At 41.1% G+C, this 25756-nt stretch overlaps 1 protein-coding gene across 1 annotated transcript in view; it reads right to left on the bottom strand.

The window, feature by feature from the left end:
- Positions 1-16300, bottom strand: part of LOC148040843 (thiosulfate sulfurtransferase 16, chloroplastic-like) — a 28571-nt gene extending 12271 nt beyond the window's left edge. Inside the window, exons 1-2 of the mRNA XM_087669650.1 lie at positions 15862-16300; positions 15503-15607 (exon numbers count right to left, since the gene is read on the bottom strand). Coding sequence (XP_087525776.1) covers positions 15503-15607; positions 15862-16079 — 323 coding nt within the window. The 5' untranslated portion in view covers positions 16080-16300. The remainder of the gene's footprint in view (positions 1-15502; positions 15608-15861) is intronic.
- Positions 16301-25756: the final 9456 nt, after the last annotated feature.

Here is a 25756-nt window from a genome sequence, read left to right as displayed (position 1 = left end):
ATAGTTTTAGTTTGTTCAGGCACCTTAAGATAGACCAATTCTCCTTCTTCAAAGGAGATGTCTCTTCGGTGAGGATCTGCATATGCTCTAGCTCGATTTTGAGCTTTTTTAATATTTTCTTGAGCAAATTTTAACATACTATTCATATCCTCCAAAAAATCTTTAGCTGCCTGAACCTTTTCCTTATGCAGTCCTACTGCAAAAGGAGCTCTGGGCTGAAACCCATACATTAACATAAATGGACTATATCCAGTGGAAGAGTGCTTGGCACTATTATATGCAAACTCTGCTATCGGTAAATACTCTTCTCAATTAGTTTGCCTTTTACTTACATATGCCCTGAGCATATCTTCAAGGATTTGGTTAACCCTTTCAGTTTGCCCATCTGTTTGCTGGTGATCCGCCGTACTCATGCTAAGTTTAGTATCCAATTTTCTAAATACCGCACGCCAAAATTGGCTATCAAATTTTCTATCCCGATCTGAAACTATATTTGCCAGAAGGCCATATAATCGGTATATGTTCTCTACGAACAATCTAGCCAATTCTGGTGATTTAACATCAGTTGAAGTTGGAATGAACCTAGCCATTTTGGTTAACCTATCCACAATCATCCACACAAAGTCGTGCCCCCTCTGTGTTCTAGGTAAAGCAACAATAAAGTCCGTGGAGATACTCTCCCATTTTCCCGAAGGAATTTCTAGTGGATGGAGAAGTCCTCCCATTTTCAATCTTTCAGCTTTTTATTAACCTGGCATTTATTACATTTGACCACATAGTCAAGGACGTCCTTATTTATTCCAGGCCAATAGAACTGCCTTTTAATAAGACTATAAGTCTTATTAACTCCTGGATGTCCCGCACTAGGGTATCATGACACTCAAAGAGTATCTGGCGCCTTATTTCTGTATCTTTCGGGACACATACCCTACCCTTGTAGAGTAAATAACCATTATCAATGGTAAAATTCTTCCACTTGAATCCAGTTTGAGCAACCCCTAATGCTCCATTTCCTTGTTGAACATCGTTAGATATTCCTTCCTCAGTAGAAGCACTTTTATTTGGATCCCCATTTTTTATTGCTTCCCATATGTTGGAATATGCTGGATCGACCTTGCATTTCCCTTTTAAAGATTCAAGCAAGTTGGAAGTGAACTAAGTAAAACTCAATTCATTAATGATGGGCATTCTGCTGAGTGCATCAGCTACTATATTATACTTTCCTTTTCTATATCTTATCTCATAGTCGCACTCTTGAAGGAGTTCAGCCCATCTGGCTTTACGCCCGTGTAAATCCGGTTGATCATTAAGCCACTTAATGCTTTCATGATCCGATAAAATCAAAAGTTTGGCACCATACAAATAGTGCCTCCATTTCTTTATTGCATGTACTATTGCATACAACTCCCTCTCATAAACAAAATAATTCTGTTTTGCACCGTCTAATTTCTTGCTTTCAAAAGCAACTGGTCGACCTTCTTGTAATAAGACTATGCCTATGGCCTTATCACTGGCATCAGCTTCAACCACAAATGGTTTATTGGGATCCACTATTAATAATACTGGAGCTGTAGCGATAGCTACCTTAAGTTTTTGAAAACTTTCATTTTGGCCTGTTTCCCAATTAAAACTTTTTCCTTTCCCTTTAAGTTGGTCTGTCATTGGAACAGCTATTTTGGCATAATCTCGAATGAATCTACGATAAAATCCAGATAAACCTAGGAACATCTGCAGCTCTTCCAGATTCCTTGGAGGAGGCCATTCAATAATTGCCCTTACTTTTTCTGGATCCATGTTGATTCCCTCTTTCGAGATAATATGCCCCAAATATTTGACCTCTTGTGCAAAGAATTCACATTTAGTTTTCTTCGCATAAAGGGAATGTGTTCTTAACAGTTGGAATACTAATTGTAAGTGTTCCAAATGTTCTTCTCTTAATTTACTAAAGATCAAGATATCATCCAAAAAAACTACTACAAAATGTCCTAGATAGGGCCGTAAAACACTATTCATCAGCTTCATAAAGGTAGCTGGTGCATTAGTGAGGCCAAAAGGCATCACCAAAAAATCATAATGCCCGTATCTAGTACGAAATGCTGTCTTAGGAACATCTTGTGCCTTAATTCTTACTTGGTGATAATCTAATCTTAAATCTATCTTTGTGAAGAATTTTGCCCCTTGTAATTGATCAAAAAGATCTTCCATTCTGAGCATAGGAAATTTATTCTTCACCGTTATTTTATTAAGTGCTCTATAGTCAACACAAAGTCGCATAGAACCATCTTTTTTCTTTACCAATAAAATTGGTGAAGCCCAAGGTGAATTACTGGGTTGAATAAACCCTTTATCAAGGTAATCCTTAATTTGTCTTTCAACCTCTTGATGCTGTGTTTCACTTAACCTATATGGTGGTTTAGAAATAGGGTGAGTATCCTTATTTATATCAATTGGGTGATTTATATCACCCCTATCTGGTGGAAGGCCACTTGGTAAATCAGAAGGAAACACGTCTTTAAAATCATCTAACAAACTACTTAATTCATTATTAACATTCAACTCACAAACATAAGAAAATTGTTGCTTAACATTACAGAAAGTAAAAGTGTTCTGTACAAGAAGAGACCATAACATATATACCTCACAAACTTCCTTCTTTATCAGCTTCTGAACTTCAGTAGAACATAGCAAAGGATTATCAGATACTTCATGTTCACCTTGAATGACAAAAGTCTTACCATCCCTTTCAAATTCCAGTGTATTATGGTGATAACTACGTTTTAAGAATGGTTCCAATCCCCATAGCCACTCCCTCCCTAGAGCAATATCAGCTCTTTCCATGTTCATAATTTGGAAATCAAGTTTATCTTTATATCCTTGAATCTCAACTTCCAAATTGGATACCATTGTATCCCATATTTTATTGTCTTGGCCTTGCATCATACGAACAACATATTGATGCCCACTCTTTTGTTGGGGAAGTTTCAATTTTTTGACAAGTGCATAATTTATAAAATTATGTGTGGCAGAGTCATCAATCATGACTCTAACCCTCTTTCCAGCTATCAATCCATGTACTCTAAGTAAATCATATGGCCCAAAAGTAGGCTGCCACATAGAAGTTGACATACAACACTTATGTTGTACATCCATGTGCAAGACCTCTAAAGATTTGTAATTTTCATGCCCCTTTAATTCTAAGGTCTGCACTACATGGATTTGTTTTTCTTTTCCCTTGCCCTTGTCCCTATCATTTCCTTTATCTTCCCCCTTTTTCTTTTGAGGGCAATTCCAAGCAGCATGGTTAGGGGATAGGCAATTAAAACACAACTTTTCTTTTTTGGCCTTATCAAAGTCATCAGGACTTAACTTTGTCCTCACATATGGTTTCTTTTCAAAAGGTTGTTTTTTACCCTTAAAGAATGGCATTTTCCTTTTAAATTTACCCACAAATTTTGAGGTTTCCAATTCCTTAGACTTGGGCTCCGTATCAGTGAGACTAGTGAGTGTACCTGGACGCATACTATCTTCATGAATTAATGCAAATTTAATTGCCTCTTCCAGCATCTTAGGTGAACTCCTTTTTACTTCCTTTTTACAAGCTTTGTCTAGTCCCCTAATGAATCCTCTTGTTTTTTGAAATTCATCTATTCCTTCCAATTTGAGGATTATCTCACGATATTCCTCCAAATATGTCAGCAGAGGTCTTCCCTTTTGTCTGACATAATCCCAATCTTCCCAATTTCTTTCCATTTCATTTTCAGAAAGGAATTCTTTCAAAAAGACGGATTCAAATTGAGCCCAAGTTTCAGGTATTTTATTTGCCTCCTTTAAAGTTCGCCACCACTTATATGCTTTGGGCCCCAAAGTTAAACTAGCCTCCAGTGCTTGGAGATATGGTGGGGTATTTTTAAGTTTATGTAAATCTTTCCATTTTTGGAGGAAATTAAAGATTGTATCTTTATTCCTATCTTTTTCCTCCCCGTGAAATTGAGGTGGTTTCATATCCTTTAGAACTGGATTATCCCTCAATTTATGGTGGGGTTCCTTAGGATCTCGCATAGTCACATCTAAATCTTTCGATGAAGATGGAACATCCGAGGTTTCTATCTTATTTTTATCTCTTTCTAACAATAAAGTTAATTGAGATTTTATTTCAGTAAGTATTTGGGTTAAAAATTCCATTTGAACCCCCTGAGCTTGCACACGAGCAGTAAGATCATCAAATTGCTCTCATGTAGCAAAAAATTCTTCCCACTATTATTCTTGGATGTCTGGTTCCTGGGGATCTACCATAGGGTGGTCCCCAGAACTAGAACCTTCCATTACTCTCTCTTTCCCTTTTTCTGTCATTAATACACTGGAATTGGAAAGCAAAGATAAGAAATTTGCATACAAAATAAAGTACTTCCCTGGTTTTATTCCTCCAAATATGTCAGCAGGGGTCTTCCCTTTTGTCTGACATAATCCCAATCTTCCCAATTTCTTTCCATTTCATTTTCAGAAAGGAATTCTTTCAAAAAGACGGATTCAAATTGAGCCCAAGTTTCAGGTATTTTATTTGCCTCCTTTAAAGTTCGCCACCACTTATATGCTTTGGGCCCCAAAGTTAAACTAGCCTCCAGTGCTTGGAGATATGGTGGGGTATTTTTAAGTTTATGTAAATCTTCCCATTTTTTGAGGAAATTAAAGATTGTATCTTTATTCCTATCTTTTTCGTCCCCATGAAATTGAGGTGGTTTCATATCCTTTAGAACTGGATTATCCCTCAATTTATGGTGGGGTTCCTTAGGATCTCGCATAGTCACATCTAAATCTTTCGATGAAGATGGAACATCCGAGGTTTCTATCTTATTTTTATCTCTTTCTAACAATAAAGTTAATTGAGATTTTATTTCAGTAAGTGTTTGGGTTAAAAATTCCATTTGAACCCCCTGAGCTTGCACACGAGCAGTAAGATCATCAAATTGCTCTCATGTAGCAAAAAATTATTCCCACTATTCTTCTTGGATGTCTGGTTCCTGGGGATCTACCATAGGGTGGTCCCCAGAACTAGAACCTTCCATTACTCTCTCTTTCCCTTTTTCTGCCATTAATACACTGGAATTGGAAAGCAAAGATAAGAAATTTGCATACAAAATAAAGTACTTCCCTGGTTTTAATGACAAGGCAGCTACTGCTGGATTTATTAGTAAGCCCGGAGAGTGAGGAACAATCCTTATTTTCCCAGACTAGACCAGTCACTTAGACCACCAATATGTCTTTTATATGTGTGACAAATCTGGCTGATTTCAGTCCGTCGGTGGCGATTCAAATGCTGGTACTTATCCTCACGACTACAACAGTCGTCTTTATGTTTCGCCGCACAGCTTCTTCATATTTCGCCTCACAGTTGATGCAACTGACGCCTTGGACATTGCGCCTTTCGTTGACCAGAAACGGAGTTCTTTTCGTCTCACGCTGGGTCGTTCTGCAGGCGTTGACCAGAAACGGAGTCCTTTTCGTCTCACGCTGGGTCATTCTGCCTCACGCCTGCGCCGGGTCGTTTTTTTTTTTTTGGCTGACCAGAGACGAATCTCCTTTTCGCCGTACGCCAGTTGTTTCACAAAATGTCACTTACGTGACGTGGCACACCACATATAACTTCTTCGAAAGGATCTTTGACGATTAATGAATGGCGGGCGAGCCTTACGCGACTGGCATCCTGGCGGGCGACTGAACCCGTCAACTAAAACGAACCGCGACCCGTCGACTGAAACGAACCACGAGACCCATCGATGAAGAACTCCACAAATCCACACGACTAGACCTATCGGCTCTGACACCAATGACAGATGATTCAGAAGATGACGACGAAAGCCAGAAGAAAAACAGTCGTAATCTGTGAGCACGAGTGATTCCTTTTTCCTCCCAACCTCGCCTAGATAAGTGCTGGCAACTCTCTCCCCGTTTCCTCTGCCAGCCGTCCACTTTAGGTGAGTCCTATTCTTCGACTCTCTTACTCTCTAGGCTCCCCTTAACCCCGTTCGGGCGCCCAAGAGCCCGGACGGTCATCCTCGTGCGTGTTTCCCTAGATTTACCTTAATGTCACATTAAATGTCACTTTAATGTCACATTCAATATTTGTGATCTTAACGTTACATTAAATATCACTTTTAATGTCACATTAATGTCACAATGCCCCAAGACAAGTGGGGCTAGCTTCTCCCATAGAAGAGTCTTTAAGTCCTCCATGTAAGAAGGGTATTATAGAAGACCTTGTACACAATGGAGCTAGAACCTCTATGTGAGAGTGCGCAACGAAAGAAGTCTGCAAGAGAATAAGAAAAGAAACCTACACTGAACAAGGAACAAATGCTGAATACAGGACTGATCAGTCCCTGCGCACAACCCACAGTGTCAGTGAGGGCACCAGATTAGGCTGATGATAACAGCAACACCAAAGACAGAGAAAGATGATGGAGTCGAAGTGTACACCTACCACGGAAGATGATAATCTAACTGACTGCCAAGTGAAAGACCAAGGGAGAAACGGATCTTGGGGTGGCAAGAGAAACGTCAATATCGATGAAGACCATCAATGAAGATTGCCGATGAAGAAGCTCCTCACGATCCTAGGAAGCCCCCTCTAAAACAATAGGGGCCAAAAAATCCACATTTGTCACCGAGATCATCCCCCTTTGAAAGGGATGGAAGGTACAAGGGAGCCACTAAAGGAGAGAGTGGGGGATGGAAAGAAACCTGTGGAAAAGAGGGTGCACAAGCGCGAATGGGTGTAGCAAAAGACAACTACCTCAGAGAACCCTACATAAGAGAAGGGGAATGAAGCCTGTAAAGCCCGCTCTCCTGCCAACCTGTCACGATAACAACCCCTGTAGAAGAATCCTCAATACAAATGGCCTGCTCGGTGAAGACAACCTGGGTACCAAGCCTTAAAAGACCATAAACTGAGAGGAGTGGAAAGCCCAAGTTCGAAACATAAATACCCAGTGAAAGGCAGCTCGACGTGAGATCGGGAAATAAAGGCAAAGTACCAACATCACAAATAGACATCGAAACAATATCACCAACAGTGGAGCAAACCCTCAGAATGGTATAGATCCTGCAACAAATCACCTCATGGAGTCATATGACTAGAAACTCCACTATCAACCAGCCAAGGCCTCTCAGAGATGAGGCAACCATGGAAGAAGGCTCCTCCAAGTCAACAATATGAAGAAACACTGACTCATGGGTAGCCGCTAGAGTAGAGGTAGAAGGCTCGGACATTGTAGCGCCATCCTTCACTCTTGGACGAAGGTGAGGATACTTCTTCCAACATTTCTCCTCTGGATGTGTCCCTTTCCTAGAGTATGGCCAATTAGGCTTCTCCGAGTCAAAGTCAGAACCTAAAGAACTCTCCTATCTTTTAGCCTGTGACTTTCCTTTCTTCTGCATCCCCCCTCCCGAACTTACAACGAACGCTTTGGTGGAGGTGGATCCACTAGCGACCTCTTTGATGCGCATATCATGCTCCAAAACAAGCAAGGCAAGCTCCTCCCATAGGAGCTTCTCGGGCGCCCTCAATGTAAGATGGCTTGTGTAGAAGACATCAAACTAGGGAGATGGTAGCTAAGTCAAAAGAATCATGGCCATATCCTCTGAAGAGATCACCTTGCAAAGGGACGCAAGCTCATTCCTCATGTCCTCCAACCTATTGATATGATTTTTCATGGAAGAAAAATCATCAATAGTGAGCATCCATAGTTTCTTCTCGAGAGTAATCTAATGGAAAAATGTCTTCTGATGGTACAAAGATGCAAGCTTTGTCCACACTTCCGCTACTTTCCGCAACCTACACACATGTACTAGGACAGAATTCTATAAAGCTCATAAAGAAGAAAGATCGAGCTCTTGAGTTGAGCCGATCCCATAAGGCCGCACAATCCATTAATGATCCAAGGGTGCGATTCTCCACTCGACTAGGAATAGGATGGGTAACTCCCAAAGATCGAAGGTATCAAGGACACACTCCACCTTACACGACCAAAGCAAGTAGTTGGAACCATCAAGCCAGTCTTCTTTGGATAAAGAAGGGAGTACGAGTACTTGTATAAAGGGTGCCATGGAAAGCATATGAATGCCAACCGAACAAGCCTTCTGTGAAACATGGAGAGAACGAGAAGGAGAGGAATCTCGTACAAACGGGCTAGGTGACCTCCGGTCATCCCGTGAACTAGCACGAAAATATCTTTCTCTCTCAAAGGAAGGAACAGAGACCTCATCCTCTGAGTCAACAAAGAACTAGTGATAAGACATCTTCATATATATCTCCAAAACACCCACAAAAAGTTGTGTTTGCCCCGAGAGAGAAGGAATCAACTACAAGATATAAAGATCTTGATATAGAAGTCCAACTAAGGAAGAAAATATTGTCGATTACTCACGAAGGATGCAAAAGCACCAAAACGCTGATGTGAATATTGTCACTTGCTCCTGAAAGGTTGCGTTTGACTGTAGAAGGTAGTCGCCCAAAAAACAAACAATCACCTCCACCTAGTAGGCTCCAAATGATGACGCCTAAGCACCAGATGCAGTCGCTAGCTACTAGGAGCTCGTGTTTTCAACACATGCAAATATGGATGGCCTCATGAACTCTCTGTCGCTCTCAAATACCATGCTTTGATACCATGTGAGAGTGCACAACAAAAGAAGGAACTTGAATATAGAGAAAGAGAGAGACAAGAGGAAAAGAAACCTGCACTAAACAAGAAACAAATGTTGAATATAGAAGGACTGATCAGTCCTTGAACACAGCCCATAGCGTCAATGAGGACACCAGATCAGGTTGATAATGATAGCAACACCGGAGATAGGGAGTCGGAGTGTGCATTTGCCAAGGAAGGAGGGAAGATGATAATCTAACTGGCTGCCAAGTGGGAAATGACTATAAATAGCCAAAAATCCCAAAAATTGGCCAACTTGATATTTGGGGCCAAAAATATGGCCAGCCAACATTCAATGCTTGTAAAAATGCCAAAAATGCTCAGAAAAATCCCGAAAAGGGTGGACAATGTTCAACAGGCGAGGTAGGTTGAAGAATGCAAAAACTGCCCCGAGAAATGCACATAAAATCCCAATTGGAGGAGAAAATGCATTGAAATACAATAAATTGTATGCTCTAGAATGAGCTATTTCCTCTATCAAAACAAGTGATAGACAAGTCAAAGCTCCTAAAGTCCTCGTATGACTCAGACTGAGGCTCATAGGCAGGAGATGACAAGGCATGACAAACATGACTACTAACACTCTGATCTTCTCAACGATCACGCCGCCATACTTACTTGGAATTGGCAATGGGAACAAAAACAAGAACAGGACCCCCTGGAACAAGGGGAACATCCAAGGTTGGGGGAACGGCACACGTCTTAAGTGCCCCAAATATGCCCTACATGACCCAAGTTGCCCCAAAGAATGTCCCTCTAATTGCCCAATATCCCTCAATGCTCCAAATTGACCCAAATGTCCCAAAATTGACTCAATTATCCCCATAGCTCCAAATTGCTCTGAATTGCCCCAATTATCCCAGTTTCTCTTGAAATTAGACAATATAAATGAATGATTACCTTGGAGTTGAGAACAGGCTGAAATTTTATTGTGATTTGCAAGAGTTCATAATGCATCAAATTTGAACTTTGCATGGACTCTTGATTGGCTTGTGGGTTGTCTCGACACTTTGAATCTTCAATGAGAGAGAGAGAGAGAGAGAGAGAGAAAGAGAGATTAGTGTGTGCACATTAGGCGATGGAGATGGGTGAACATGTGATAGAAGGAGTGTGATACAAGCAAAAAGAAAAAACTAGAAAAAACATAAATTTTTGATCAACAAGCCTGGAATGGCCATTCCAAACAGGGAACGGCAGGGGGACCGACAGGGGAACAGCAAGGAATGGCAAGGAACGGTAGGGAACGGCCTTGGAAACGAAAGGGAACGTTCCCTAGCCGTTTCACCTCCTCTGAGGGTCTGGAACGCGTTAGGCCGTTCCTACAAGCCGGAATGGCCGTTCCCTATTTCTATGCATGCTGCCTCACAAAGGGAGTTTGAATAGACTCCTCATCATCTAAGTCATCGAAGCCTTAAAACTAATAAATTTCCATGTCTCTAAACCTATAGAGACACACTAAATCAGCTGTGTTTGGCTGTAGAATGAGGAGAGAATAATCAACTACACCTGCAAGGATGACAATGTCCTAACTCCCACCTTTGTCGAAAGCACCTATAAAACACAAAAAATCTATGTTTTCTACAGCAAACAGCAAGCTGAAAATTTACGTTTGGTGGTCTTCCCTAAAGGAAACCTATGTTAGACAGTTCGGCTCTTTGAACAGCTGGTACTCTTCAGCACAGTTACACATTTCCTATTCACGAGTCAAACAGTTCTATTTAATCACTAAGTCATTTCAAGCATTTTTGGGCAATGAGACAAGCTAGACAAGCCCTGTAGGATACCATGTGGCAGTTAGATTTTCTGCACAATATTTATTGTGATCATTTTATTGCTGCAATTGTATTGTGCAACAGTCGGCCAATAATAGGCCACTTTATTTTACTAGCTGACCTGATCAGTTTTTCCCTATTTTTTGGGCCTATTTACAAGCTTGCCTACCCTAGTCATTTCTCACTTGTCATTTTCAAGTGAAGAAAAAGATCACCTCACAAATATACATTCAACAGCCCATGTACATATCTACCTTCTTCATCTCAGCATTCATTTACTACAGATTTCTACATTCTACTGTTTCTTTTCTCTCCCCCTCTTCTCTTCAAGTTCATTTTCTTCCAATACCGTCATATGTTTCAACATTTGCTGCACTCTAACATGGTATCAGAGCAACATTGAAGGGCTGATTGACTATGGGCAAACTTGAATGGGAGATGAGTTTCACAAGAGATCCAAAGAAGGTTCTCTTGAAGTACTCGCAAACACAGTTTGCTTATAATTTTTTGATGCTTGGTCGCCTAAGCACATGCTATGCTGCTTTGAGACAAATCTTCATTAGTAACGAGTATCGCACAAATGCATTGTCCTCCACTACTATAGGGATAAATTGACTATGGGCAAACTTGAATGGGAGATGAGTTTCACAAGAGATCCAAGAAGGTTCTCTTGAAGTACTCGCAAACCCAGTTTGCTTATAATTTTTTGATGCTTGGTCGCCTAAGCACATGCTATGCTGCTTTGAGACAAATCTTCATTAGTAACGAGTATCGCACAAATGCATTGTCCTCCACTACTATAGGGATAAAATGTGTCGAATGAGTAGAAGATGCCACGTTGTGGGATGATGCGCATTGGATTGATGCCATGGTACAACCAATGATGCATTCGTTGAGACTTGTGGACAGTATGCAAGCATCCATTGGAAAAGTCTACAAGGCCATGGACAAAATGATTGAGAAGCTGCGTACTTTCTTTCCTTTTGATGATGATGATGAGGATTGTGAGATGGCACAAAGATATGAGGAGTTACACACATTATGTGTCACACAATGGAACGGTTATTATTCTCCTCTACATACAACTGCATTTGTGTTGGATCCTAAGTTTCAGGAGAGTCATTAGAATAGGGATAATGAGGTGGTTGGTGGTTGGATGACAATATTGAGGAAGATGGTGCCCAACTCTAACGAGAGACGTAAGATCAAGGACAGCCTTGTAAGGTACAAATCTCGTCATGGGATATATGGTAGTGAGGATGCACAGGATGACAAGCATAGAGTTGGGGCTGCCTTATGGCGGGAGCACTATGGAGCTGAGGGGCTTGAGTTGCAGGCATTGGCTGTCCACATATTGAGTTCTGCTATGAGCTCATCTTGTTTGGAGGAGCCATGGAGCTCCTATTCACATATTGCTTCAAAAAAGTAAAATAGTTTGGGTGTGCAAGAGGCAAATGACTTGGTATTTGTAAGTGCCAATTTGCACATGTTGGGAAAGAGTGTGATTGCACCTACAAATCCATTTGTGGTATGGGAGAAACAATAGGAGGATGAGCAAGAGTAGCAAGCCCAGCATGCCCAACAAGAAGATCCCAAGAGGATGATTATGTCATGCATGAGATGGAGCATTCTCCTTCCAATTGATGATTAGGATACAAATTTGTAGTTCATAGTTCCTAGTCATTTGAGTCCTTGACATTTATCAGTTTGTATTGTCTCAACTTTCTTATCGTCTTCAACGACTACTTTGAGCAGCGAGTACTCATCCCTGAGTGCCATTTCTAGTCTTCTACTCATTATTATTTCTTGTATTTATTTTGAGTACCAACTTCTCATGCTAAAGTCACCATTTGGCATTGTCACTTGTACAATTCAATTTGAGTATTCATTGTTTATTTAACAACTGTTCAGTTTCAACTTTCAAGTCTTTTATGTGACATTTATGATTTTAAGGAGGTTTTTAGTAATCTCATTATAAAGTGTCTCAATTATATCTAGAAAATATATAATTATTACGTCCCCATTCCCCCCCAGGTCCCCATCCCTAGTCCCTAGTGACTATGAATGCATAAGTCCCTGCACTAATCCTAAATCACAATGCATTAATCCTTATTAGATTCTCCTAAATTTGAAGAGTGGGACAAATGCTCTAAAATCCTCTATAAATGGAATCACTGATTGTGCAGCCCTTATGCCTCATTCTCATCATTAGTCCACACTCACACTACTTTCCATACCCCATCCGAAGGAGCTGCCGGTCATTCTTCAGCCCATCTTCATCATCTACCTCCTGTTGCCCGCATGCAGAACATCACCATCAGTGGAGGTTATGCTTCAGCTGCTGCCACTCATCTAGGAGCTGCTCCACCCTGCCACACCCTGATTTGGAAGCTATTTACAACAGGGGACTATCCCTCAGTTGTCTCTCTAGAGGCCCTTGCTGATCCAAAATCCTCTATCCACCGATGCCGCCCCTGCATTTGGCTGATCTGAGATCATCTAACAGTTGACATCATCATTGTATGCAGTGATTTGACTGCTCACATGCCGCCCTGCTGTTATCCAGCTTTGTTGGTCACTTTCTGGAGTGCTGAGGTCATCATTCACTCAGCCATTTGTGCATTTTCAGCCTGCTGGACTGCACACACTACTGCTGCCATCATTAGATGTCATAAAAGAGTCTTATGGACTATTGCTGCTGCATTTCATGATCTGTCAAGTACAATACACTCCAACACCACTCCAAGTCACCATTGCCTTGGTCCTTGAGAGACAAATATTCATGGCTGCCTAATTGTACCATCTACATTCTTATTCATTCAATGATCATTCAGCATTCAACAGATTGTATTCTACATGTTAAACATTTCATATTTTTTCTGTTAGCCATGGCCTTTCTTCACACCTCCAGCATGATACCATTTTCTCATTACCCCAGACCAACCTGAGAGGCCTTGCATATGTGTCATTTGATTTGCATTCATCTGCACATGTGGACTGTCTTCTAGAGGCTTTTCAGAACTCTTAAAAGTGTACAAAACTGTCCTCTATGCTCTGCAATTGTATGTCTAAATTCTCTATAGTGTGTAGACACTTTCCACGCCTATTCAGACTTTGTTCACCACAAACCACAACAACTATCAATTGAGTACTCTCTCTTTGCTGCCCCGGAGTTTGTTCCATGACATTGTTCTGCTTAATAAGCCCTCCCAAGGAGTCAGACACAAAATTCAATGTTTGTACATACATTTTGCATTTTCTTCTTTATTTTGATTCAGATTTTGAAGATTTCATGGATTCTATTGGTGCTGTGGGTCCAAAATTACATGTTGTAAAGTCAACCATCATCATGAGGCACTATCTCTCAGCTCTCTGCATTGTTGGCTCTTACTAGTCCCTCACTCTTCAAAAAGGTGCTCTCCCAAAAATGGATAAGGCCTCAACAGTTCAACTGCTCTTCACATGCCTTGACTCATTCACCCCAAGTCAAAAATCAAAAGCTAATTTCCACCAGTAGTCTGATCCAAAGCATCAAAACCAAGAGAGCAAAACAAAACCTTACAAGCTTAAGCTCAGAAGCCACAGGACAGAACGTACTTTATAAACTTCTATAAACAAGAACAATATTAGCTATTAAAAAAATGCTTATGCTACCACACAGTCAAGCATTCTAAGCTAGACTCCATCCAACAGCAGTTCAACCTTTTCAGCCATAAGTACCACTACCATCGCACCACCACCTCAATTATTTTTCCCACCTTTATAATCACTCGGTGGCCTTTGCTCAAGTTCAAGATAAGTAAGAGGGAGAGTTCACTGTTAGAGAGGTGGCCTGCCCTCAAGTTCAAGATGAGCAAGAGCGAGAGTTCACTGAAGTTCAAGCTAAGCAAGGGGGTGAGTTCACAAGGGAAGTTAGAATAGGTTTCCTTGATACACCCATTAGTTAACAACAATATTATCCTTGGGAGAAAATGGATGCTCCAACACTTCTCAATATAAGCAAAAGGAGAGTCTACAAAGGACAATAGGATATTCATGGCAAATCTGGCCAACTTCCATTCAGTGAGCTGCTTTGCCAGCAATTTCAATGCTATCCCTATGATTAGTGGTAATATTTTTCTCAACCAAAATGGATCAAGGCCAATGCTCCAAAATCTAATGAGAGAACAACAGCTTCCCTCTGTTTATCATCAAAGCCGATCAATTTGTGTAATCACCCATCTTCTGAGCTAGTCATTATGGGAAGATTTACATCCATACACTTCAACTATCCAATTTAGACCTCCTTTTCTAATGGCTTTCAATCACTATCAGCAAAGTTTTTAAGAGAAAATGGCCTTCCATCCTAGGTCTTACTACCCATTTAAAATACTATTGGCCTACAACCACCAAGCAAGATCTCTAACAAACCTTTCAAAGCAATGGACACAAAGAAGCTACTTCAATTTGATGTTCATCAACTGCTCTTTACTTTTGCTGCTTCATTCATCTTACCCCAACGAAAGACAAGATTGTGCATCTATGTGCTGATCATCTATCTACCAACAAGCTAACCATGACAAACAAATTTCCATGCATGTGATTCTCTTGGAAACTCGCTTATCGCTTCTAAAACATTGTTCCAAGTATTGTTCTACTACATTTGTCAAGCACCATGCGGAGCACATGAACTTCTTGTTTTTCGATATGGCTAATCTTTCAACACGACATCCTAAGGGCATAAATTAATTCAAAACTCGCTACGATATTTGCAACTTCCCCCATAACTTGGGGACTCTCCTTAATAACTACGATTCTTCTATGGCTTCTTTTAAGACTCCACAAAGCCATTGATTATAAGATACACAACAAAAAACATTCTTGTGTTTATTCTATTGGTGATAGCAACACTAACATGATGAAAATGCCCTTACCTTAATCTCAAGCAAGAGCTCACAACTGCTAAAACTAACCATGAGAAAACCGTAAGGGTGCTAGATTCTCTACAATCCAAGCAAAACAAGAAAAATCAAGGTTTGAAGGGTGTACCTGACATCTAGGTAATGGTGTCCGGCATTGAGGAGCTCGTGAGCAACTTGGACAGGCACAGCCCTGATCGGGGAACCTTGGCTTGTTCTCTCGGAAGACCACATCCTGCACAAGAACCCGATGCATGTGAATCTCCCTCTTCCCCTCTTTCTAAGACCCATCTCTAGAACCATATTAACATTAAAAACAAAAGACAGTTACAAAGTAGCAGAATCACGGAGAGTGGGTGTCTTGAAAGAAGAGAAATTTACAATTTACAAAGCAGTATCGTCAAAGATACTTTGTTGCTCAAAAGAATCTGCAAAAGAGATCCCGTCCTCTCTCTCTCTCTCTCTCTCAAGAAGAAGAAGAGCTTTTACCGTGTTCTCATGCCGCGATCTTGGTACAATCGAGCATTCTTGTCGGCGAATATGTGAAGTCGCTGCACCCGAGAGTGCGCACAACAGCCAGGATCGGCAGGTTGCGGCAACGGCAGGGCTGCGAGAGAGGAGAGACCGCTGCCTCCCTGGAGAAGGCGCAGGGTTTGAAGGAGAGAGGAGGGCGCCATGGCACCTCGAACACATGCATGCACCTCCATAGAAACAGAAGAGAAGAGAAGGACGCTGAAAGTGCAGAGAAGCAGAAGCAAGAAACAATGTACAGACACGGGGACGTTTGAAGCTTGTTTCAAGATTCGTCACATCACATACCTACATATAGATACATCACACTTCTTCTGTCTCTATAAATATGTAGGATGACGACCGGAGAATCTTCCGCAAGGGGACGGGCATGTACATACTACGAGATCCATCTTCCAGTAGATAACCTTCGAGAGAGTCTCTCTGACGTGTCGCGTCGTCCACTTTCTCACTCCTCCACGCAAACTTCGTGAGAACTTGCCCCACCACCCTCATCCAAATACGTTGTTATCCATTTAAAAACCGAAGAGATCCCACAATCAAAACGCCGTTGGTTTTGCAAAGCTGGTCTCTCCACAGCGCCTCATGCGTCGCGCCGGGTTCTCACGCGTCCCGTAAAGAGCCCCGTGAGAATCTCCTGATGTGGAGTAACCTTTTCGATTATGCAGCTATTGTGATGACGGAAATTTTCACCTTACGGTCACTTTGATGCATCACATTGTCAAGCCTCCCCGAGAAACAAGAAAAAAACCTCTAGCCACATAAGAACACGGTAAGTCTTCTTGCTTATTTGCATGTACCAGAACATACTTTGATTCTTCTAAGCTAGTTTAAGTTTTCTTTACACATTTTTGTAAGGTTCTCTATGTTGCAATAAATAATCCTTGGCTGAGAATGCACTAACCCTTCTGAACCTTCTTGATAAATCGTGATTGGGAATGCAAGAGTTGGTAATCAAGTATGTATCTTATTATTCTTGTGTAACCACAAATCACAGGATATGGGTCACGCGTATCGTCACGAGCACTATTTTCTCTTCACTACACTCAAGGGTCATCTCCCATCTATCTACAATAACTTTTATGCCAATGGGTATGTCTATGCACTTTTGCACCATCATTGTGCATTGCACAGCACGAGGCCCGTTGTAGCTATTGTGGCACAATTAGTTGCACATGCATGAAAAGAGAGCACCTTCTAAATTGAGCTCACATTTTTACACATGCATATGGGAATATCCAACACTCAAATAGGAATTCCAAGCTAGGTGGGTAAGGAGGAAGGTAAGAACAAGGGATGTGGAGGTCTCTAGCATTTGTGAGCAATGAATCTTTTCATAGTCTACATAACATGGCCAAATTTTCTTAAGAGAAATGTGAGCTTGGGATGGGTAGAGAGAAGCAACATCTGTTTGTTCAATTGAGAGGCAAGGGCGAGAGTAAATGGATCAACATTGATCAAAAATTTTAATTGCATATATGTTAGAGAAAAATAGGGGAAAATGTCGGCTATACAACCAAATATATAAGAACATATGGGGTTTCATTTTTCCATTATCAGTTAATATGAATGCCCTTTCATCTTCATCTTCTTCTCCTTCAACTTTCATGGCCTCCCCTACCTTGTCTCTCCTCATCTTGGCATGCTCTCTCTTCTTCTTGCCTTTCTCTATGTTCTGCTAGTCTTTCTCTCTCCTTTCATTTCTCTCTCTCTCTCTCTCTCTCTCTCTCTCTCTCTCTCTCTCTCTCTCCCCTCCAGCCTCCTTCGTTATAGTTTGCTACAGTAAGGTGTCACTTCAACCACTAAGTGCATTGAGCTCTCTCACAATCACTTCAGTGCATGGAGAACCATTGACACACTTGGTCATGGCATCATTTGCTATCATTTGAGCACTCTTTTAAGTAGTCTATGCTTAGCCATTGGTCGAATACTCAAATAGACTTAGTGTTACCCTATCTAGAACAGCCATATCCCTCATTTTTTGGGCTCCTAATGCTCATAGGACAAGCTTATGTGATATCTAGTGGTTCCTATATCATTTTAGGATGTATTAAGATGTATTTTTGGAATCACTATCCTATAGTGGGTAGCAAGTGTTTTTCATTGTGAAGGTTATGCCTATTGGGATTTTATGTTATTTGGGTATACCACTTGGATGTGTTGATGTTTGCCATTAATGCTTGGACCCAAATATGATTATGGCATGCTTTGATCTTTGACTTTGAGCTACGTTTGATATCTTGGAGCTTTGGCTATATGCTTCAATTTCTTCAACGGACTATTCAATTATGGACTTGAAGATTTTATTGGGTTTTATGCTTCCAACTTATGCTTCATGCATCTTGGATGCTTGAATGTCATGTATACGATCTATTTCGCTTGTCTTACTTAGTTGGCATTCGATTTTGTTCTAATGGGAATCACTTGACACTTGGATATTTGCATTGAGCTTTGGATTCATACAGTTGAGCTTGAGCTTCATTCATTGAGACAATGGGACTCATTCAGATATGTATATGCTCTCTTTATGCTTCTTGGATGCAGTTACTCTTTAGTGGGCTGATTTGATTATATGTCTTAGATATCGACACTTATCTTTGTCAACATGATGTCAATAATGTATACATGCTTTCTGGCTATATATTGAGCCACATTATCTTTTGCTCAGTTGGTTGTGCGCTTGGCAATTCTCTTCTATTACCTTAGAGACCTACTACATGCATGATGTCTATGCCTACTATATGTATGGTTACTAACACATTGAGGTTGTGTGATAGATCTCGGTACTAGTTACATGCATCTTCACTGCTAGCTCCTCTTACATATCCTAGTTGTTGCAAGATATACCTAGTAGCGCAAGCTTGGATTTTCCTTATCACTTTCCCATAATATGTCTCGGATTCATTGCTACATTTATTATAGTAATGCTATAATTGCATATTTATGCATTATTTATGAGAGCAGATGCTTTGATTTAACAATTCATTACTGACAACAGCCCTACACTTTGATGTTTTCTTCCATTTAGACCTTCTCTTGGCTATGATTTGGGGTTGATTTGTAGTCATTTATAGCAAGCTCTCTTCTTATACTATGCTTTTGTTTGTTGGCATGATGACTGGTGGATCAAATGACAATGCTATCTTTAACATTGACAAATTGGATGGCACTAATTACAACTACTAGAAGGCATAAATATGACAAGTTTTGGTGCAGAAATTGCAAACTAAGCCATTGAGACACAAGGGTGTCAAGCCCAAATGCTTTGATGTGGAGGATTGGACTGAATTGGATGACTTATGTAAATATTCAATCATTTTGTCACTCTCTAAGCAAGTATTCTATAATGTTGCCTTTGAAGGGTAGACTACGTGTTAGTTATGGGAGAATATTTGTGATGTCTATGATAAGTAGAGCCTTGCCTCTCAAATGTATTGGCTGAAGCAACTCATGGACCTTCGTATGAAGGAGGAGATTTCCATGTCCTCCCACTTAAATGAGTTTCATTCTATTTTCAGCTAAGTGTCTTCGTAGAGGATTGCCTTTAAGGAAAATCTTCCATTGTTGTTCTTATTGGTTACATTGTGTGAATCATGGGATAGATTCTGTACTACTATGTGTGCAAATATTCCTGCTGATGGGCTGAAATTAAGGTGCATCATTGAATGAAGAAGTGAACATAAAGAATATTGATACTTTCCATAGCTCTCATGCTTTGATAGTTAGAGACGGTAAGGATGCTACGAGTAGTAATGACCGTTGTGGTAGAGACTCTAAGAAGTCTTGATCTCAGTCACATGGACAATCTTGCAATAAGTCCCATGGCCATAAGTTTGCATTGAGTTGTTATTATTGTGGAAAGCTAGGTCATATTCAGCCACAGTGCCATAAAATGCATGATGATAAGTACAAGGAAAAGGAAAAGGGCAAAGTGTAAGAAAAGAACAATTATCGCAATTGTCCCCAGTAAGTCCAATGTCAAGATTGAAGAGATTAATGTAGTGCAAACTGATTAGGATAATGATTACATACTTGCAACTTCCTCTCTTGATGTTTCATAGTTGACTAATGCCTCATCAGCTATGCTTAGTGTTGGCTAATTGATTTAGGGGCTTTATTTCATGTTTCTCCTCATCAAGAGTGGTTCCACTCCTATCATATCATGACAAGATCTATCAAATTGGGTAATGACTTGGCATTGAATATTGTTGGTATTGGAGATATACGTCTGCAATTTGCTTCATGCAATATCTTTACTTTGCATGATATATGCCATGTTTTGGCTTTAACCAAAAGTCCAAAATGGTATGATTGAGGATATAAACACGATTATTCATGAGAGAATCTATAGTATATGTAGCCAAGTAGGCTCACTGTAGCATTTCTAAGTTAAGGCAGTTACAATTGTTGTACATTTGATTAATAGATTCCCATGCACTGTTATATGACTATCAAGTTGCAAAGGAGGTTTGGCTTGGAAAAGGTCCATAAGATACCCATTCACGTGTCTTTGATTGTGAGGCTTTTTGCCATATTCCCAAGGACAAGTGTAATAAAAAGCTAGATCCTAAGGCAATGAAATGCATATTTATGGGTTATAGGGAGGCACATGAGATGGTCTATCACATATGGGATTAGTAAGCTTGAAAGGTCATCTGCGGCCCCATCATATTGTTTTCCACGAGGAGAAAATACATAAGCAACATGAGTAGGTAATTGAGGTACATAGGGTGATATTTCAAGAGGAGCCTCTTGCTCTCGTACAGTCGGCTAGATGGCCTCCACTGTTGATGCTCTAGTGGCCCATGACCATGATGTTAGATAGGATGTATAGGTCCATAGCCTACTTTGAGACATTATACTAGAGATAAACATCCTCGTAAGTAGTTTGAGCCCTCCATGGATTAAGCTATGGTGATAAATATTGGTGAGCCTCTTACCTATGACTAGGCCATGTGCAGAAGTGATAGTCACTCTTGGGAGAGTTCTATGCAGTGAGAGTATGACTCATTGAAAAAAAATCATACGTGGGATTGGGTTCCTTTGCCTAGTGGAAAGCATGCATTGCTATGCAAGTGGGTATACAAGTTAAAGAGTACCCCTAGATGCCCCAAGCTAGCATATAAGTCCAATTTAGTTGCTAAGGGTTTTAAGAAGGAGCATCGTGTTGACTTTGAAGAAGTCTTTTCTCCTATAGTCAAGATGACTACCCTACGATTGATTTTGGCCTTGGTTGCTAGTTAAATCTAGACCTCCATCAAATGGATATAAAGATGACTTTCTTACATGGGGACTTGCATGATGAGATTTATTTGCAATTGCCTAAGGGCTTTTGGTAAAAAGGTAGGGAAGACCTAGTGTGCAAGTTGAGAAAGAGTCTTTATGGCCTCAAGTAGGCACCTAGGATCACTCTCAAGGGCTTCTTTACTTGTCACAAAAGGAGTACATTCAAAAGGTCCTTGAATGGTTTCATATGTAGGATGTTGACCCTAGCGGTTGTCCTTTACCTTCTCATGTGAAGGTTAGTCGGGCTAATTGTCTTCAATCTGATGAGTAGAAGGACAAGATGGCCAAGATCCCTTATGCATCCACGATGAGCAACATGGTACGGTGTTGATCAAGAGTCAATAAGCTAATTTACTAAGGCTTCAGTCACAAATTGTTGGATGAGATCTACTTCTTGTAGGAGTACTACAAGAGTCAATACATAAGCTATGTGTTTGCTTCAGCTTAAGCTTATGTCACTGCCAAGGTACATACATGTAGTCTGAAAACTGTAAACTATGAGTAACCAGCAGCAATTTCAAGTCCAAAACTGAGTGTGCCAACAAATTCAGTTTCAGGTTGCAGTCAACCAAAATTCAGCATACCAAGCTCCAAGTAGCTCCAAAATGTCTTTTGACCATGTCATACATTTACTTTGTAGTGGCAAGTTCAATACATGAGCATCTGAGTAGGCATAGACAACCTGTCTTCATTGACCAATGGCATAAACCTCATGAGCTGTTTGTAATTAACCAGGACAGTGTAACTGCATTTATTTCAGCTTCAAAATTCAGTTTTCAATGATGCTCATTGCTTGCTTCAATTCTCCATGCATTCAGTATGTATAGGCCAGTTCATATAGATGATGGAACCCCCAAGATGACCTGTATTGCTTCAGTAATGCACAGTACTTGTCATTGACTGTGTATGATAGTTTTTAGCCTGTCATTGATTTTCAGATCTGAGTATTCTGTCATTGACTGTGTATGACAGTTTTCAGCCTGTCATTGATTTTCAGATCTGAGTATTCTGTCACATTGACTGTGCATGACAGTTTTCAGATTTTCAGATCTGAGTATTCTGACATTGACTATGTATGACAGTTTTCAGATTTTCAGATCTGAGTATTCTGAGCAAGAGATCTCAGCTCCAAGACGTTTGATCCAATGTATACATGCTTTAACACATTCTTGTGCTCCAAAGATGCCTTCTGAGTGTAGTACAAGGCTCCTGTGTGTCAGTAATGACTGAATGCATGCTGTCCATTCATGTTTACAGCAGTTCAGAAATGATTACAAGTATGTGTTTGTCATTCCAGCTCATAACAGAGCTCCCACACAAGCATTTACTCCTTGCACACTTTAAATACATTCAATAGTGAGCATACATGCTCTATGAACCTTGTCCAGGTGCCCCACTGAAGATTGACAGGTTGCTGTCCACTCAGATCAGCAGGCGCAGATTTTCAGATACAGGTTGCTGTCCATTCAAATCAGCAAGGCGCAGATTTTCAGATACAGGTTGCTGTCCATTCAGATCAGCAGGCGCAGATTTTCAGATACAGGTTGCTGATTTTCAGGAGGCAGTCCACGATTTTCAAACACAGGTTGCTGATTTTCAGGAGGCAGTCCACGATTTTTAGAAGGCAGTCCACGCTGATTCCTTTCTTTGACTATGGCTTCATTTACAAGTGTCCAACTTCTTCCTGATTCCTTACTTCCATCTCCTTTGCACTGCAAGTTGTCATGCCCATTCTCCCATAGCCTCATGGATGAAGCTCTGATACCATGTTCAAAGAGTAGAGAGAGAGAAAGAGAAAGACTACATATCCATGAGCCTTTAGGCTCTCAAGCTCATTCCTTCATTTCCACACACTTAACTGGAAAGCACACACACTACAAGATAAAGTGACCTAGTGTAAACATAGACTAGACTGACTAACTCTAGTCAGGTCACTGAGACTACTAACTCGACTTATTTAATGTAGTCACATGTAGACAGCTGTACACACTAGCTATCATAGATGTCGGTCATAGATGAAGACACACTGACGGTGAGCTTGATTTCTAACAAGTAATACATGGGCAGCTAGGCGGAGGTGCCTTTACCCCCAACAACCTCCCACTTAAAGGCGAATATGCCCTAGTGAGGAGTGAAAAGAGAAAAAGAAAAAAAAGATAGTACAACATGTACACATGTACAACAGGATGAGGAAAGACGTCATCTCATCCCACGCCCATCAACCTCCTGAGGAAGGCAAAGCACTCTGTAGAGAGGCTTTTCGTAAGCAGATCTGTAGGATTTTGGTCAGTCGAGATCTTGACAAGGTCAACAAACTTGTCCTCAATGACCCCACGTATGAAGTGATATCTCACCTCAATGTGTTTCGTCTTCGCATGGAAGACCGGATTCTTGGTTAACTAAATAACACTCATAGAATCCGAATGCAGTGTAGGGATAGCATCAATACCAAGGTCAGCAACCAAACGACCCAACCAAATGGCCTCCTTGCAAGCCTCAGTGTGGCTGCAACATACTCGGCCTCTGTAGTAGAAAGGGCCATGCATTTCTGCACCCTGGACATCCAAGAAACAGCACCTCCAGCATATGTGAATACATAGTCGTAAGTGGACTTCCTACTATCTGCATGTCCTGTATAATCAGAGTCAGTGTACCCCACGACTCCTGTATCCTGGCTGCCATAGCATATGCACATATCTGCAGTGCCCTTCAGGTACCTCATGATACCCTTCATGGCATCCTAATGCTTCTTGCCAAGTGTAGCCATATAGCGTGCGCCATATAGCGTCCCACAACACCAACTACAAAGGCAATATCTGGATGAGTGGCTATCATGGCATACATAAGATTGCCCACTGCGGATGCATAGGGAATCTTGGCCATCTCGGCCTTCTACTCTTTTGTCTGCGGACAATCAACCTGTGATACATTCACATAAGAAGGCAATGGATAGCCAATAGGCTTTACATCCTGCATGCGAAAGCGCTCAAGGACTTTATGAATGTACTCCCTCTATGACAAGTAGAGGAGTCCCTAATGTCTGTCGCGTCTAATGCGCATACCAAGTATGTGAGCGGCCTGTCCTAGATCTTTCATCTCAAAGATCTTCTTGAGCTAAGCCTTACGAGCATCTAGCTCATCATGAGCTTTCCCTGCTTTATCAACATATCATCCACATAGAGTACCAAAATCAATAAAGAACCATTACAAGCTTTCTTCGTGTAAAGACACAGATCCATAGCACTCCGGCTGTAGCCCTATGACTGCATAAAGACATCAAACTTATGATACCACTCCCTAGGTGCCTGTTTCAAGCCATAAAGACTTTTCTTCAATTTGCACACTAGGTGCTCCCTGCCAGGTTCTACAAAGCCCTTAGGCTGCTCCATATAAATCTCATCATGCAAGTCCCCATGTAAGAAAGCCATCTTGACATCCATCTGGTATAAATCCAAGTCAAGCTGAGCAACCAAAGCCAAGACTAAGCACAGGGTGGTCATCTTAACCACAGGAGAAAAGACCTCATCAAAGTCCACACCATGCTCCTGCTTAAAACTCTTTGCTACCAATCTAGCCTTGTATGCCTGCTTGGGGTGTCTAGGGGTGCTTTTTAGCTTGTACACCCACTTGCATGGCAAAGCCTTCTTGCTTGTAGGCAAGGAAACCAAATCCCAAGTGTCATTTTTATGCAGGGAGTCTATCTCAGATTGCATAGCCCTCTCCTACGAGTGACTGTCACCCCTACGCATAGCATCATCATAAGTGAAAGGCTCTCCTACATCTGTAACCAAGACATAATGCATCGAGGGCTGAAATCTATCAGGTGGACATCTATCTCTAGTAGACTGTCTCACGGCAAGCTCTACTGCGTGCCTAGCTGCCTGTCCAATGCCCTGACCATGAGCATATGCTGTAGCTGTAGGTTGTCCAATTGGCTGTGTGGGAGCTCGCGGATCCTCCTGAAATATAACCCTATGGATCTCAACAACTCTCTTAGGCTACCTATGCATCTTGTCTTCATGAAAGACTACATCATGACTGAGGATGACTTTTCGTGCATGCCCTCTAACTGTCATAGCATGAGACACACGAGAGGCATCCAAATTCTTATGGTTAACCTCTTTCTGCAGAAGAGCACTCTCAACATCAGATAATTTCAAGGTAGCAGTAGAGGCACATAATGTAGTGCGGAATACATCCCATGACTCATTAAGAGTACCAAGCAAGAAAAGAGGAGTGACATCCTCTACAAAAGTGATGTCCTGCGAAATCAAGTTCTTGAGTATAGCATGGAACTGGCTCAAGTGAGCAGACATAGTCACATTCTCCTTCATGCGCAAATCCATAAGCTGCTTCAGCCAATATATCTGACTCGCTAGACTTTTCTTGTCATAGAGATTTTTGATCTTATCCCACAACTGCCATGCACTCTGTTCTTCCTCAAAGACATTATAGTGAACCTGTTCTGTGAGAGACAATACAATAGTGAACTTGCATAACTCATCAAGCTCAAGCCATTCCTCATCTGGCATAGTTATAGGTGGATGCCCGCTTAACCTCAAAGGTT

The sequence above is a fragment of the Lygodium microphyllum genome, chromosome 1, assembly GCF_053477565.2.
Source record: "Lygodium microphyllum isolate KBCC chromosome 1, Lygodium_microphyllum_v1.1.10, whole genome shotgun sequence".
Lineage (NCBI taxonomy): Eukaryota > Viridiplantae > Streptophyta > Polypodiopsida > Schizaeales > Lygodiaceae > Lygodium > Lygodium microphyllum.
Note: the sequence above shows the minus strand (reverse complement) of the source record. Positions and strands in the feature narration are given on the sequence as shown.